The sequence below is a fragment of the Podarcis liolepis genome (genome assembly GCF_965112155.1).
Source record: "Podarcis liolepis genome assembly, chromosome: 8".
NCBI classification, from domain to species: Eukaryota; Metazoa; Chordata; class Lepidosauria; order Squamata; family Lacertidae; genus Podarcis; species Podarcis liolepis.
The window spans coordinates 68,820,613-68,836,648 of NC_139560.1; the positions used below are offsets into that span (position 1 = coordinate 68,820,613).

At 46.8% G+C, this 16,036-nt stretch overlaps 1 protein-coding gene across 1 annotated transcript; it reads right to left on the reverse strand.

Moving 5' to 3' along the window:
• Positions 1-17: 17 nt before the first annotated feature.
• On the reverse strand, positions 18-15,979 carry LOC310714227 (UPF0489 protein C5orf22 homolog). The gene is made up of 9 exons (XM_083519475.1): positions 15,856-15,979; positions 14,877-15,022; positions 14,347-14,496; positions 12,366-12,810; positions 11,325-11,387; positions 10,257-10,378; positions 7,780-7,846; positions 6,792-6,931; positions 18-4,895 (listed from the first exon to the last, which is right to left on the reverse strand). Exons 1-9 carry the CDS (start codon positions 15,958-15,960, stop codon positions 4,754-4,756), a joined length of 1,380 nt encoding a protein of 459 aa, XP_083375601.1. The 5' UTR covers positions 15,961-15,979; the 3' UTR covers positions 18-4,753.
• Between the last annotated feature and the right edge of the window lie 57 nt (positions 15,980-16,036).

Consider the following 16,036-nt stretch of genomic DNA (forward strand, 5'->3'; position numbering starts at 1 on the left):
AACACAGAATACAAACATCTACTGAACACAAAGCCCAAATTTTATTAAACTCTTGTGCTTGTTGTTTCATAATCCACCACTGAATAAGCAACAAAACAACCACTACAAACCCAACCATGAACTCAACAGAAGGTGGAAAAGTTGACTGAATTAAATGAGGCATGTTCCCGCTAATGTTGACATGTGGTTTATTTTCGGCAAAGATATATGGCACTTATCTTTCATTCTTTGGAATAAGTGGGTGCAAATCTAACACGTAAAACCTGAGCGAGCTGGTTTAATGTTACGTTTACCGACTTGTCAATCAGCCCATCACTTATCACCAGTATGGCCAATGATGATGGGAGTTGTAGCCGAACAGCATCTGTAATGTCAGAGGTTCCCCACCCTTACTTTAACCACATCTTGGCGTGATGAATAAAAAGGTGGTTATGCTTCTCTCTGGGCTGTAAATATGCTGATTTATGCACATCATGCTACGGTGCAACTCTAGGTGCCTTCTGCTCCAAAAGCCCAAACAACAAAAGGTTTGCACAACAGAATCCTCTTAGCAGAAATTGGCAACTGAACAGGGGATGTGTAGGGAGAAGGGATGAATATATTTAGAAATGATGGTTGGAAAAGCTATTCTAGTGAGAGCTGGACCATAACGAAGGCTGATCGCCGAATAATTTATGCTTCTGAATTATGGTGCTGGAGGAGACTCTTGACCATGGACTGCGAGAATATCAAACCTATCCATTCTGAAGGAAATCAGCCCTGAGTGCTCACTGGAAGGATAGATCCTGAAGCTGAGGCTCCAATACTTTGGCCACCTCATGAGAAGACAAGACTCCCTGGAAAAGACCCTGATGTTGGGAAAGATGGAGGGCACAAGGAAAAGGGGACGGCAGAGGACGAGATGGTTGGACAGTGTTCTCGAAGCTACCAGCATGAGTTTGGCCAAACTGCGGGAGGCAGTGGAAGACAGGAGTGCCTGGCGTGCTCTGGTCCATGGGGTCACAAAGAGTCGGACACGACTAAACAACAACAAGAGGAGGGAGGAAAATAGAGGGGGCATCTGGGGTGGGTGGGAAGTCAGCTTTTCCATTTGTATTTGAATTCGTATTAATTTCGTGACCATTTGTTAGAAATGATGGGAAATCAAAAATAATTGGCAACAAAGAAACCTAATGCAGGTAAAATTTCCTGCAAATGGGACCTGCAGGTTTTGCCAGCTGCACGGGGTTTTCCCACAAGGGCAGCCTTTACTGCCCTTGGGGGTTTGGGGGTTTATGGCTCTTGGTTGGCCTGGAGCAAGGCCAACGACAAGCCTAGGTTTAGATGACTAGTAAGCCATGATCTCTTCTCCATTGTTGGCTTAATCTTAAGTGCAAACCGGGCCATTGTCTTAGTTCTGTGGTTGGAACAATTTCCCCTTTTCCAGTTCTGGAAACCCCCAAATTCTATACATCCATCTGAAGGAGAGAAAATAGCTTTTGCGTCTGAAGGTATGGCAGGGTGCCAGCAGCCAGCATCTTCTTCAAACAATTTTTGTTTCATTATTTGTGCATACTGAATGCCTGACAAGGCCTATAGCAAATCGCTGGGCTTAACAGTCTAGCTATTTTAAAAATCACAAAGAGATTTACCCTCACTGACAATCTGAGAGGCCCTTTATATGGGGGCTGAAAGGTAGTCTATTAACATTTTAATCACTGCATATGGAAAATGCTGCAGGTAAAGTCCATCTCTACTTTTGATATACATTGCAAACTGTGGCTGCAAAAATAAAACGTTAAGCAATCACTCCCGGAGATTCTGCAAGAAATATGTACTCCTAGGGTTGCCATATTTAAAAAAACCACAAAAAACCCCACGATTTTCCGATTGATTTGCCTAAGATCCAGGACAAAAAAGCGCCACCTTTTGGAAATCCCCCCCCCCCCGGATGTCAATTCTGCTTTTGAAATCCCGGTAAATTGATGCCAAATAATTTTTATTCGTTTTCCAAGTTTTTAACCAACAAATAGCATCAATGCAAGAGTGAACGTGTCATTTGCCAGCCTTCTAACTCGCCAAAACTTGGATCTCCAAGTAAAACGGATGCAGTCTCACGCAAGTGCCTGCCAACACAACCTGTTTTTCTCCCAGTTCCCCAGAAGAAGGCAAGTATATTTAGCAAGCAATCAACAGTCTGCAATGTACATGTGTGGTGGGCCATGTTGTTTTTGGGGTGGGGTGAGTTGCGCTCCTCTGACCTGCACTGACAGCAACCAGAGCACTCCTTGCGCAGCTTGTGTGCTCTAAACAGACTATTGCTCCTTTCCTTCGCAGTGTAGTTCTTACAAATCTCTTTTAAATCAGAACATAAGACAGTTATAAAGGTGCTTTCTCAAAGCACCTCATCGCTCCCCAAGAGATGGCGCAAATCGATAACCTGTGTAAAGCACCCCACCTGCTGAACTGATAAAGAATTGCAATTCCATCATTCTGAAATTATAATGCTCAAGGACCATCACTGTTAGTTTGTTATTTAAAAGAAGAATTTTCCCTCCTGTTTCCAACTAAGCAGGAAGAGGGAGTAGCCTCAGCGCTGTAGGTGAATAATACTTGTGCCTGATTTTCTTTTTAACATAGGGGGAAAGTGACCTCAGGACAGACTGATCTCCTGAAACAAGTATTACGGCAACTATTATTTTGTGGGCAAGTCCCTGATGTCTCCAGACTTGCATGCAAAGGAAGGGTTCAGAGGTACAGTATGTGACTTCCACGAGAAATCCTCAAATTCAGCCTCCAGCCAAGGCTGGGAAAGATTCCCATTTGAAACCACGGAGAGCCACAGCCAATCTGGCTTAGGGCCGCAAAACCTCAAGGAACACCTCTCCCCTTATGAACCAACCCAAACACTGCAACCATCATTGGAGGTCCTTCTTTATGAGAAGACTACGTATCCATAACCACACCTTGATTACAGAGATGACAAAGTGCTTTTGAGTTCTTCCAAGCTTCATGATAAACGCCGAACATCCAGCTTAATGCACCTGCTCTGTCTCTCTTTCTCTGACAATTGGAGAATCTTTGGACCCAAAGTTCCTAGAAGAGGATGGATGATGTATTCTTCATGTATTTTTTAAATTTTCATGTATTTTTAATCTTTTGCTGGAAGCCGCCCAGAGTGCCTGGGGAAACCCAGCCAGATGGGCGGGGTATAAATAATAAATTATTATTATTATCGAATGCTCGGGAGAGAATCACTCTCTCCAAGAAATATAATCAAGCAGTTGCAGAAGCGAGGAACTTCGCCTGGTGCTTAATCTGGAGTCGTTTTGACATCAAGGAAATATGCCAACAAGCCTTATCTGCCTGTTAGACTGAGAGAGCAGCAGCTTGGCTTTTTATTTACCCGTTTTAAAAAATGTAAAACTTCAGTGTTATTATTGGGTTCTTTTTTGTAGTTGTAACTTTTTGTTGATACTGTAAGCCATCCAGAGAATATTACTGGGCAGCCTGCCTATAAATGCGGTAAACAAATAAATTAATGACACAGGAGTAGCAACTTCTTTTTAAAAAATATTCTATAATGTAAATAAGAGGCACTTACCCGTTGGCATCTTTTACACTTCTAAAATAGAACCATATGTCTTCGCCGCAAATAATAGCAGTTTACTGCCACACTTTGCAACCTGCCCTCAAAATATTTAGGAACAAAGCCTTGTCTCCTAGCATGAATGCTTAGGTAAAGGTAAAGGGACTCCTGACCATTAGGTCCAGTCGTGGCCAACTCTGGGGTTGTGCGCTCATCTCACTCTATAGGCCGAGGGAGCTGGCGTACAGCTTCCGGGTCATGTGGCCAGCATGACTAAGCCGCTTCTGGCGAACCAGAGCAGCGCACGGAAACGCCGTTTACCTTACCGCTGGAGTGGTACCTATTTATCTACTTGCACTTTGACATGCTTTCAGACTGCTAGGTTGGCAGGAGCAGGGACCGAGCAACGGGAGCTCACCCCGTCGCAGGGATTCGAACCACCGACCTTGTGATCGGCAAGTCCCAGGCTCTGTGGTTTAATCCACAGCTCCACCCATGTCCCTAGCATGAATGCTTAGGGTTCCAGAAAACATAGATGCCAAAAAACTTGAATGTGTCAGATGTGAACCAGTGTGGCAAAGAGGATGGGATATTACACTTAAGACATTTGGATTTAAATCCTGTTCAACTGGGTGTCCTCTGACAATATATTATTTCAGCCTAACCTACAGCACAGGGCTGTTGTTCGCAGAGTAGAACAGGACCTCTTCATGAAGGCCAGGCCAAGATCCTTTGAAAAAGCATGGGACAGAAATATGAAACTATGTTAAGTTATTCTAACGGGAACAGAGGCACACAGGCAGGATGGTCACCACTTCCAAACAAATGGCAATTTATCTTGAAGGAGTATTTTCGGTTACAACTGACTGGAGAAATGAATTCAAGTATGTTAAAGCAAAATCTCTTCCTCAAACGCTAGGCTGGCTCAGTCCAGAGAGACTCCTACAGGAATATAGGAAGAGCAATTTCCCAGTCATTTTTCTTCTAGGCAAACCCAAAAGGCATCAACGCAAGGATCCATAGCAGCAGAAAATTGTGTTGAGAAAAAAAAAAACCAAAATAAAATGATCTGCATGGAGATTATCACAAGCGCAACCCAACCTCACAAGCAATCCTTTGTCTGCTTCCAACCGGATCCCATGGCGCAGAGAGAGAAACTATTTCGGTTGTTTTTGCTTCAACTGATCATGCTGTTCCAGCAGGACAGGGACTTTCCAAGTACTCTAAATGAACTTCCAGGTTGCCATATGCCAGGCGCAGAACATTCAAGACCTTTTCTTGGATGAGCTGAACTTGTTCTGCGGGGCAGTAGTCATCTAAGCTAGATCTGCAATAATAAAAAGAGGAGGGATTGCATGGCACAATGTTGTCGTTTAATCACCCCATTCTCATCAGTCTCTTTTCCAAGTCAGAATTTCAACGCTCGCACTAACGTTCCTTGCTCCCCAAGGTGACTTGGACCATAACCCCAACACATGCTTTTCTGGGCGTGCACCCCAGTGAACTCTGTGGCCCATACCTCTGGGCACACATGCAGTAAGATTGCACATTTGGGAACCAACGATCATTACAAAAGAATAGGGCCCTGCGGGGCTTGACATCTTTCCGCAGGGCCTGCAAGACAGAGCTGTTCCACCAGGCCTTTGGCCAAGGCACAGTCTGACCCCCTCTCTCCTTCTGTAATCCTCATAGAACTCTAGCCCAATGGTTGCCATTAATTTGATTCTGAATTGATTTTAGAATGAATTGATTTTAGAATGTATTTCAATTAACTGATTGTGATTTTATGTAAACTGTGCTATTTTTACTGTTGTTAGCCGCTCTGAGCCCGGCTTTGGCTGGGGAGGGCGGGCTATAAATAAATTATTATTATTATTATTATTATTATTATTATTATTATTATTAGGGGCTGGACTGAGGAGGAATGGTGAGGACTGCCCCCCTTCTCCCAAACCCTCCTGAGGAGGACAGTATAGTGGTACCTCGGGTTAAGTACTTAATTCGTTCCGGAGATCCGTTCTTAACCTGAAACTGTTCTTAACCTGAAGCACCACTTTAGCTAATGGGGCCTCCTGCTGCTGCCGCGCCGCCGGAGAATGATTTCTGTTCTCATCTGGAAGCAAAGTTCTTAACCCAAGGTACTATTTCTGGGTTACTGGAATCTGTAACCTGAAGCATCTGTAACCTGAAGCATCTGTAACCCGAGGTACCACTGTATAGATTTAGAAGAGTGGTTTGCAGAAGGCCATAGTTCAGAGGCAGCAGAGGGGAGAAGCTGGGAAATACTGGGAGAGAAGCAGCAAGCAGCAGCAGCAGCAGCAGCAGCAGCAGCAGCAGCAGCAGGGGAGAGACAGTTGAAAAGACTCAGTGTCTTTGGAAAGCATTCCTGACCCCCTCTCTCCCAGAACCAGGCAGGCATTGAGGGTGATAAGAGCAGAAAGCTCAGAGGCAGAAAGCTCCGCTTAGCCGATGCAGGGATGACACAGAATAGAAGAGATGGAGGAGTTTTACTCAGAGCAACCACCATTATTCAGGGAAGTCGACCTTCCTTCGTCTCTCTCTATGAATGCTAACAAATTATGTGGTAAGGACTTTTATTGTTTCTCTGCTTCTTGGCTGCTACTGTGGGAGGGATCAAATTCCCCAAAGCTTGACAATTATGGGACCTGACACAATTCATTCTTTGAAATTGAATTGAAATACTTTATTGTCCCTTGTACAACTTGTATACAGTGAGATTACACAAGCACCCCCCACTCGGCTCTCTTAGTCTTAATTCCCCTCGTTTACTGACGCACACCCACCAAACCTGAAAGTCAGTTGCCCTGTTGTTATCTTTTCCTTCAGCAGCCTAACAGCCCACAGATAGAAGCTGTTCTTTACCCTGTTGGTGCGACTAATCATGCTTCTATATCTTCCACCTGAGGGCAGGAGATCAAGAAAGTGCCGGCCAGGGTGTGAATCATCCCTGAGAATTTTCCTAACTCTCCTGAGGCAACGTTCTTCCGCTGTTTCATCCAGCGGATTCACGGGACAGCCCATAATATCTTGTGCTGTATTCACCACCCTCTGTAGGCATTTTCTATCAGATGATATCAAACCAGCATACCACACCATGATGCAGTATGAAAGGACTAATAGCAAACTAATATTCTAATAGCAAACTACTCTGGTGGGCGAGAGAACAGGATCTGGGCCAAACAGCACCCGCACTGTATCTTACCGGGCTATCGTCACAAGAGTGGGCTTTGGCAAGTTCCTCAAGAGACGTTCAACGGCCTGCACCAGACTCTCAATTTCTTCCTCTGTGCTGACATGGTGAGGAAGTTCAGAGTAATCGCACGTGAGCCCAGCCTGGTGGACCTGAAAAGTGGATTGCACAAAGGGGCTCAGCGCAGTCTCCTTGAGCTGGCCTGTGGCACTAGTTCTGATACCAACGCAAACGGAAGACTTGGTTTGCTAATTTGGGCAAAGGGGCTGCATGCCCAGGCAGTGTGGTATAGTGGTTAGCGTGTCGGACTAGGATCTGGGAGATTAGGGGTGAAATCCCCACTTGGCCACAAAGCTCACTGGGCCAGCCGCTGCCTCTTAGCTTAACCTACCTCGCAGGGTTGGTGTGTGGGGTTAAATAAAGAGGAGAAGAACTGTATATGCCACCTAGAGCTCATTGTGGAGAAAAGGGTGGGGTAAAAATGCAATAAATGAACGGATGAAACACAGTTCAAAGTGTTGGTGCTGGCCTTTAAAGCCCTAAATGGCCTCGGTCCAGTATATCTGAAGGAGCATCTCCATCCCAATCGTTCAGCCTGGACACTGAGGTCCAGCACCGAGGGCCTTCTGGCGGTTCCCTCACTGCGAGAAGCCAAGTTACAGGGCACCAAGCAGAGGGCCTTCTCGGTAGTGGCACCTACCCTGTGGAATGCCCTCCCACCAGATGTCAAAGAGAACAACTATTACCAGACTTTTAGAAAGCATCTGAAGGCAGCCCTGTTTAGGGAAGCTTTTAATGTTTGATGCATTACTGTATTTTAATATTTTGTTGGAAGCTGCCCAGAGTGACTGGGGGAGCCCAGCCAGATGGGTGGGATATAAATAATAATAACAATAATAACAATAACAACAACAATAATAATATTATTATTAACAAAAAAGCTAAGATTTTCAGGTTGGGGCCCCAAGTACAGCCCTGAAATTTGATAAAACAGACTTACCATTTCATAATCGGGCGTTTCCATTCGATTTTTCAAACTATGCACGAGCTGGACTAGAAGTTTCATCCTGTGATAACAAAACACACATGCATCATATTCTGCAAATGTTATGAACGAGACTAGAAGAGGAAGAGTAGTTTGGATTTGATATCCCGCCTTTCACTCCCTTTAAGGAGTCTCAAAGCAGCTAACATTCTCCTTTCCCTTCCTCCCCCACAGCAAACACTCTGAGGTGAGTGGGGCTGAGAGACTTCAGAGAAGTGTGACTAGCCCAAGGTCACCCAGCAGCTGCATGTGGAGGAGCGGGGAAGCGAACCCGGTTCACCAGATTATGAGACTACCGCTCTTAACCACTACACCACACTGGCTCTCACTGACTAAGAATGAGCCATTATACAAATGAGGGTTGTTAGATTTCAGGGGTATTTCCACCCCCAGAATCTGGATAACTATTGCTGAATTCACCCATATATCTGTGTCAAGAACCAGGCAACAGCACACACACAAAAATTACTCAAGCACAATAATGTAATTTAAGTGGGTACAAAATTGTTGTTTAGAATTATGCTGTGCCCGCTGACATCTTGCAGCTGAATATGTGAACTACACCAAAAAAGCACTGCATTCTCCAAGAATGTCAAGTCCAGGTTCAACTCCATGCAATGCAGGAATCTTCTGCCCAACATGGGGCTCAAACTCACAACCCCGAGATTAAGAGTCTCCTGCTCTCCTGCCTTCTTCGCGTGCAGGAAGCTTCCTCTCCCTCTCTAGCCCAACCTCCCGAGGTGCACCTGAAAGATCAGCTCTGGAGGTTTGGGGTTCCCTCTGGAGCAGATTTTGTGGGGTGCGCCATGCTGAAGGTTTTATGATCTCCGGATCATAAATCACTGGGTCCAGCAACACGTTTGCTTGAGCGGTTGCTTTAAAACAGCCCAGAACCAGCAGAGTAACACAGCTCCCTATCTTGGAAGCGAATTAGGGATCGGTGGCACACAAGAGGCAATAAGAACACTCCTGGAAGCGATAAATCTCAGCCAAGTAGTTGTTTAAGCCAGTCATAAAATGCCTAAGTTACAATATATAGCAGGGGTGTCCAACTTCCAAGAGCCTGCAATCTACTCCCACTATAAAATGATCTACTCATTGGATTGACCAGAGTTGTTGAGGTTGTTGAGCTTTTTTTAGGGGGAGAGAACAGAGTTGTTGTGCTTCCTCCCCCCCCCTTTGGGGGGGGTCCGTCGCTCAAGATCACCAGGACCAACCATGGACAGCCTGCGATTGACCGGTAGAACGAAACTGACCAGTTGGACAGGCCTGATACTCCATTCCAAAAGAGTAAAGGGGAGCTTAAAACCCATGTAAGACTCTCTGTGTGAGTGCCTGGAGGCGGTTGGAGGATGGATGGCGGCTAACAGATTGAGGTTGAATCCTGACAAGACAGAAGTACTGTTTTGGGGGGACAGGGGGCGGGTGGGTGTGGGGGATTCCCTGGTCCTGAATGGGGTAACTGTGCCCCTGAAGGACCAGGTGCGCAGCCTGGGAGTCATTTTGGACTCACAGCTGTCCATGGAGGCACAGGTCAATTCTGTATCCAGGGCAGCTGTCTACCAACTCCACCGGGTGCGCAGGCCGAGACCCTACCTGCCCGCGGACTGTCCCGCCAGAGTGGTGCATGCTCTGGTTATCTCCCGCTTGGACTACTGCAACGTGCTCTACGTGGGGCTACCTTTGAAGATGACCCGGATACTGCAATTAATCCAGAATGCAGCAGCTAGACTGGTGACTGGGAGTGGCCGCCGGGACCACATAACACCGGTTCTGAGAGATCTGCATTGGCTCCTAGTACGTTTCTGAGCACAATTCAAAGTGTTGGTGCTGACCTTTAAAGCCCTAGACGGCCTCGGTCCAGTATATCTGAAGGAGTGTCTCCACCCCCATCGTTCAGCCTGGACACCTCTCTGTGTCTCTTGTAGGAACTGTGCACGTCCAAAGATAAGTTCCCCCGGCTAGCGCCCACTATAATAGACTCAACGACCAGCCAAAACTCTTGACTCTTCTTTCCGTTCATCCTGATTCTGGAAACGAATGCCTCTCAGTCATTCTCCCCCAACCTGCCAGCAGAACGCCAACCCTGTGCCTACTCAGAAGTAAGCCCCATTAAATTCAATGGTGTTTACTCCCTGTTAAGTGGCGTCGGGCCTTGCTCACTGTGTGAGCCAACTTGCGGGACTGGCTGAAAAGATGGGGTAGAAATGCCTATGTAAGTTGTGTCCTAACATCTTATCCCGCTAGATAGCTATCATGTTTTGTGGACAGACTGCCCTTTGAGCCTTTTCCAGACTGGCAACCCATCTTTTAACTCTGATCTGTGACCGGGGGAGCCCTGGAAGCTTAAAAAAGTTTTTATTTAACCCTCTCCATTCATCTGCCAACCCAAAAGGAAGCGACTCTCTTAGCTGCCGCTCAAGATCCCTTACCCAGGACTCGAAGCCCATCTCTGTAGGTTCTCCTCCGTGTCATCGTCGCACAGGTCAGCAAAAGCTGCTTCAAGGTCTTCCAGCTGGTGGACGCGATTCTCAACGCAGTCTAGCAAGTCCTCCTTTAAATATAAAAACAGAACAACATTGGGTGACAGAGACTCTTCACCGGCGACTCAACTTCAGCGCCAGTTTGATGGTTCAGCAAAGTGTAATCTGGTTTGGATCTGGTGTAAATTTATGCTGGCTTGCATTCTGCCACCTTCTTATGGGTAGGATTACTCCCTTAGTTACCAACCACCTGCCAGGGGTGAAGTGATAACTGGCTTCCCTGGTGCGGAAACTGAAAATTAAATCAGAAATTAATTATCGAGGGGCAAGGCCACAAGTGACCTATAAATGCTCCTGAAACGGGATTGCCCTCAAACGACTACCCGATTGAACATAAAACTTACACAAATAAATAAAAATACCTCAAAATCCAAAGCAATTCAGGAGAGAAATTGCCTTGTGAGTGCGGGAATTAAAAAGGCGCCTCTTTATCTGTTTCCCCTTGGCAAACGGACTTTGGCAGATTAAACTCACAGCCGTGGGAAAACTCTGTGAAAACTGAATAAACATTTTGCGAGGAAAACGTTTCATAGGCCCCGCTTCACAGCCGTCAGCTTGGCATAATCGCAGTCCAAGTTTGCCAAGTAATTTCCCCTCCTGTCTTTCTCAAACACGCAGCTTATAAACTGAGGTAAAACGATACAAACTGCCTTTCACCCCTCCTCCTCCTTGAATGCATTGGATGGAACCATACATAGAATCACAGAATGATAGAGCTGGAAGGGAACATGAGGTTCATTTAGTCCAGCGGTTCTCAACCTGCGGGTCCCCAGATGTTGTTGGACTACAACTCCCATCATCCCTGAGCTTGCTAGCTAGGGGTGATGGGAGTTGTAGTTCAACCCACAGGTTGAGAAAGGCTGATTTACTCCAACCGCTCGCATTGTAGGAGTCTTGCTCAAATCCACAACCCTGAGATTCAGAGTCTCTACCCACTGAGCTATCGCCGGCCCATACCTCTGACAAATTGCCGTTAGGCTTCTTAAAACTGTACAGTTCTTGTAAGATCTTGTACTCCTCCTATTTAAAAAAGGAAAGGAAAGGGGGGAAAACAAGAGCGGGGGGGGGGGTTATTCATAGAACCATTCTGCTGTTATTGCTGTAATGTGAAGAGCAGTTTTGCATTTAGCACCTTCCTTTCACCTCAAACATTTCTACGTCCCGAAGAGAAAGCTCAACAATCAAGCAAGTGAAACTCTTTTGGCTAACGTCTGCTTCCCAGATATGAAGCGAATATTAAGACAGCGTGGCACTAAGTGACACTTAAGCGGCTGCTGCTACAAATCTCTACATATGGTACAATTGATATGAGATCTAGTCTTTTAAACACCATTATCTATTTTCTGCTTGTTTTTCTTCCTGGCAGTATTTCGCCTGCAAGTTCACCCATGCTTTTCCAGGAGCTGTGGCTTAAACCACTGAGCCTCTCGGGCTTGCCAATCAGAAGGTTGGCGGTTCAAATCCCCGCGATGGTGGGGAGCTCCTGTTGCTGTCCCAGCTCCTGCCAACCTAGCAGTTCAAAAGCATGCTGATAAAGGGTAAAGGGACCCCTGACCATTAGGTCCAGTCGTGGCCGACTCTGGGGTTGTGGCGCTCATCTCGCTTTACTGGCCGAGGGAGCCGGCGTACAGCTTCCGTGTCATTTGGCCAGCATGACTAAGCTGATTCTGGCGAGCCAGAGCAGCGCACAGAAATGCCGTTTACCTTCCCACCGGAGTGGTACCTATTTATCTACTTGCACTTTGATGTGCTTTCGAACTGCTAGGTTAGCAGGAGCAGGGACCGAACAACGGGAGCTCACCCCATCGCAGGGATTCGAACCGCCGACCTTCTGATCTGATCGGCAAGTCCTAGGCTCTGTGGTTTAACCCACAGCGCCACCTGCGTCCCAGCAAAAATAAGAGGGAACCATAATTGAACACCGGGTGCTTTTAAAGGTATTTCCTCCATCGTTCTAACAAGGTTAATTGACCAAAGGCTGCAGCCTGGTAGTTTTACCTGCGTGTACATTTCTTTGAAAGGGTTCTTGACGGAAAAGAAATCCAAATCAATATCGAGAACATAAGCAGAGCCCTTCTGTATCGCTTGGAGTATGTCGTCAAGGAGCTCTGGCACTGGGTGGCCATCCTTTCGACCCGGGAGGCTGTCTGTTGTCTCCCACACAGGGGTTCTGTTTTCGAATCCCCCAGCCTCTTCGCCTGCGCAGCTGTGGGCGAGGGGAGGAACGTCCTTCGATGAAGAGGCTTCCGAGGCGTTTGCTGCATCACCCCTGCTCAACCTGAGCTTCTTAGCAGAAGGCACAGCTCGGCTTTCCTCCCGGGTGCCAGCGGCTTCCAAAGGATTCACGAGGCAGACACTGAGCTGCAAAGACTTCTCGCCTTCTAGCTGGCCGGCAGGGACGTACAGACCGTCGGAAAGGAAGTAATCGTCTGGGCAAGTAACCCTGGAATAGCGACGACAGCGATTCTTAGCAAGGATGAGGATGCAAGAATGCGAGAAATACTTTGCTGGAACAGGGGGCCCCATGTACGCTAGCATTCCCTTTCCCAAAGTAGCCAAAATACTGTGAAATTGCTTCAAGATGTTTCATAGGAAGCAATTCATAAATGGAATTTAATAAACAAGTGAAATAATAATAATAATAATAATAATAATAATAATAATAATAATAATAATAATAAACAGGTCTGGAATGCGCCCGAGAATGAAATTATTTCCATACATAACCCTTCCATACATAACCCAACTCCCATCTCTTGCGGGGGTGCAATTAGTGCCAGCACCGTCCGTTAAGAGTTTGGGTGTAATCTTTGACACCTCCCTTTCCATGGAGGCGCAGCTTGCAGCTATAACAAAGGCGGCATTTTTTCATCTCCGCCAAGCTAAGCAGTTGGCTCCTTACCTCTCTCGCCCTGACCTAGCCACTGTGATCCACGCGACGGTCACCTCCAGACTGGATTATTGTAACTAGCTCTACATGGGGCTGCCCTTGAGACTGACCCAGAAACTCCAGCGGGTGCAGAATGCTGCAGCGAGATTCCTTACGGGGTCCTCGCTGCAATATCACATTCACCCGGTGCTATACCAGCTGCACTGGCTCCCAGTGGAGTACAGGATCAGCTTTAAGGTGTTGGTTTTAACCTTTAAAGCCCTATATGACCTAGGACCCTCGTACCTACAGGACCGCCTCTCCTGGTATGTCCCACAGAGGAACTTACGATCTTCAAACAAAAAAATCTTGGAGGTCCCAGGCCACAGAGAGGTTAGGCTGGCCTCAACCAGAACCAGGGCTTTTTCGGCTGTGACTCTGATCTGGTGGAACGCTCCGTCACAAGACACTAGGGCCCTGCAGGACTTGACATCTTTCCACAGGGCCTGCAAGAACAGAGCTGTTCCACCAAGCCTTTGGCTAGGGCACAGCCTGACTCCCTCCTTTGGCAATCTTCACAGAACTCCGCCCAATGGTTGCCATCAATTTGATTTGAATTAATTTAGAATTAAAGGATTTTAGAATGTTGTATTATTTTATTGTTGTTAGCCACCCTGAGCCTGGGGAGGGCGGGATATAAATAAAATTTTATTTATTATTATTATTATTATTATTATTATTATTATTATTATTCCAATGGCACAGCAATAAACTGCTGGCACATTTACAAAGCTAAGCAGGGTCCGGTATGGTTTCAAATTGGATGGGAGACCGCGTGCAGAGATTCCCACATCCCTGCCAATTCTATAATAATTCTATAATTCCATACCAGCAGTGAAGGCTGATCTGGTGGGGCAAATGGGGCACTACCCCATCACACTCAGTCAGCCCTCAGCCAGTTCCCAACTCCCTGACTTCCAAACTTCTTGCAACCAAATCAGAGTGCGGATCTGCCTGTCACTGGTTCTAACGCGAGACCATTAAGATGGAACCACATAACAGCAGCCTCTGTATCTAACACAGCTTTAGAGAGGCGCCGGCAATAGTTACCTTATGGTCGTTGTGGAGGTGTCTTTACCTACTAAGAAACGATGGGTGCCTTCTTCAATTTGCTGAGCCCAAGGCGGGTGCAGCCACAGGACGTGCGAAAAGTGCCCAGCATAGACGGCAGGCATAATCCAGTTTTCAATGCTTAGCTCACTGCAAGAGGGGGAGAAAGATGGATTGAGAAAGCTGCTGCTCGTTGGAAAGGTCGCGTACAAATGCCGTTGTAATAAAGGTGAGACACAGCCTGTGTTAAGAAGTGAACATTACTTAGAATGCTTCCTTATATAATTTTTATTAAGCTTTCAATTTTACATTTCAAAATAAACATTTTCCAAACTTTAAAATATCCAGTGACTTCCCTTCTCCTCCTCTCTCAGCCGCCATGCTGACTGGGTGAGCTTGTTCTCATGTTATATTTCCTGCCCCATCAAGAGGAAAGCACCCCAAAATTCAGGAAGCAGCTGGACAACACGCCGGCTCCCATGCAAAATGAAAACCGCATCTCCTCAAGGAGATGGATTGTGCGATCCTACCTGAACAGAGATTCTTTATCGAACACTGTATCCGCAGGCATGTTCACCGGTATAAGGAGGTCTGGATGAGAATCCAAATGGACAAAGCAGATGTCACTGGCAGGAAGATGCTTCGAACCGATGGCTCGGTAGATGAAAGGAAGAACCTGGAACAACAGGAACAGAAGCATCTGCAGGAAAGCAAGACTGGGGTGCAGAGTTATTGCAAAACACCCAGACGTTGTCGTTCCGCAAACATGCAGAAAATTCTATTTGGCTTTCTTTTTTAAAAAAGGATAGCTGGAACTCGTGGCTAACTCATTTGCCTTTATCGCAACCACAGAGTTACTCAAAAGGCATTTTCCACAAGTTTAACAGCTCTTATTTCTAGGTAAGGCTGGCACTGCAGTAATAACCACAATTTACATGCCACCCATCTGACTGGGTTGCTCAAGCACCAGACCTCTTAATGGACCTAATGCTTAGGATTGCTATAGGGGCAGAAAGGGCCCTATGGGGATAGTCTCTGCAACAGAATCGCTAACACATTTACACAGCTAAGCAGGGTCAGGTATGGTTTCACACTGGATGGGGGCCCGTGTGTTGAGATTTTCTGCATTGAGGCGAGCTGGACTCCATGACCCTCCTGGTCCCTTCCAACTCTACCATCCTGTGATTTTATGGACTCCACAGTGCACCGCATGCGGGATTATTCAACCCCCGGCACGCAGGATTGTCTCCACGTAGAGCTTGCCTGTCAGTACAAATAACTAGATGGACCAAAAACTTATACGCGGGACGGCATAGGTGTAGCCAATGTTTTTGTTGGGGGGCAGTCCTGGGGGGGGGGGACAGAACCTGTTAGCTTTATATTTTGTTACTGATTTTTCGGAGGCGGGAGCTCCCTTGACTCTCCCCGATTAATTGCGCCTCTTCAGATCGCACCATCAGCAGTGAAAGCTACGCATCGGATATCCCCTTTCGCCCGCTGACCGCTTACTTCGTGATGATCCTCCACCACCCAGACAGGCAGCGCCGCGTACGCACGGAGGAGTCCGGCGGTCCCGCCGCCGCCGCGCTCCGCAGCCCCGCCGTCGCTGCTCATTGCTTGAGCGGCACCGAACGTTCAGGCGCGCAGGATTCCGAAAGCGAACGCGAAGACTTTCGCAACGTTCGGGCCT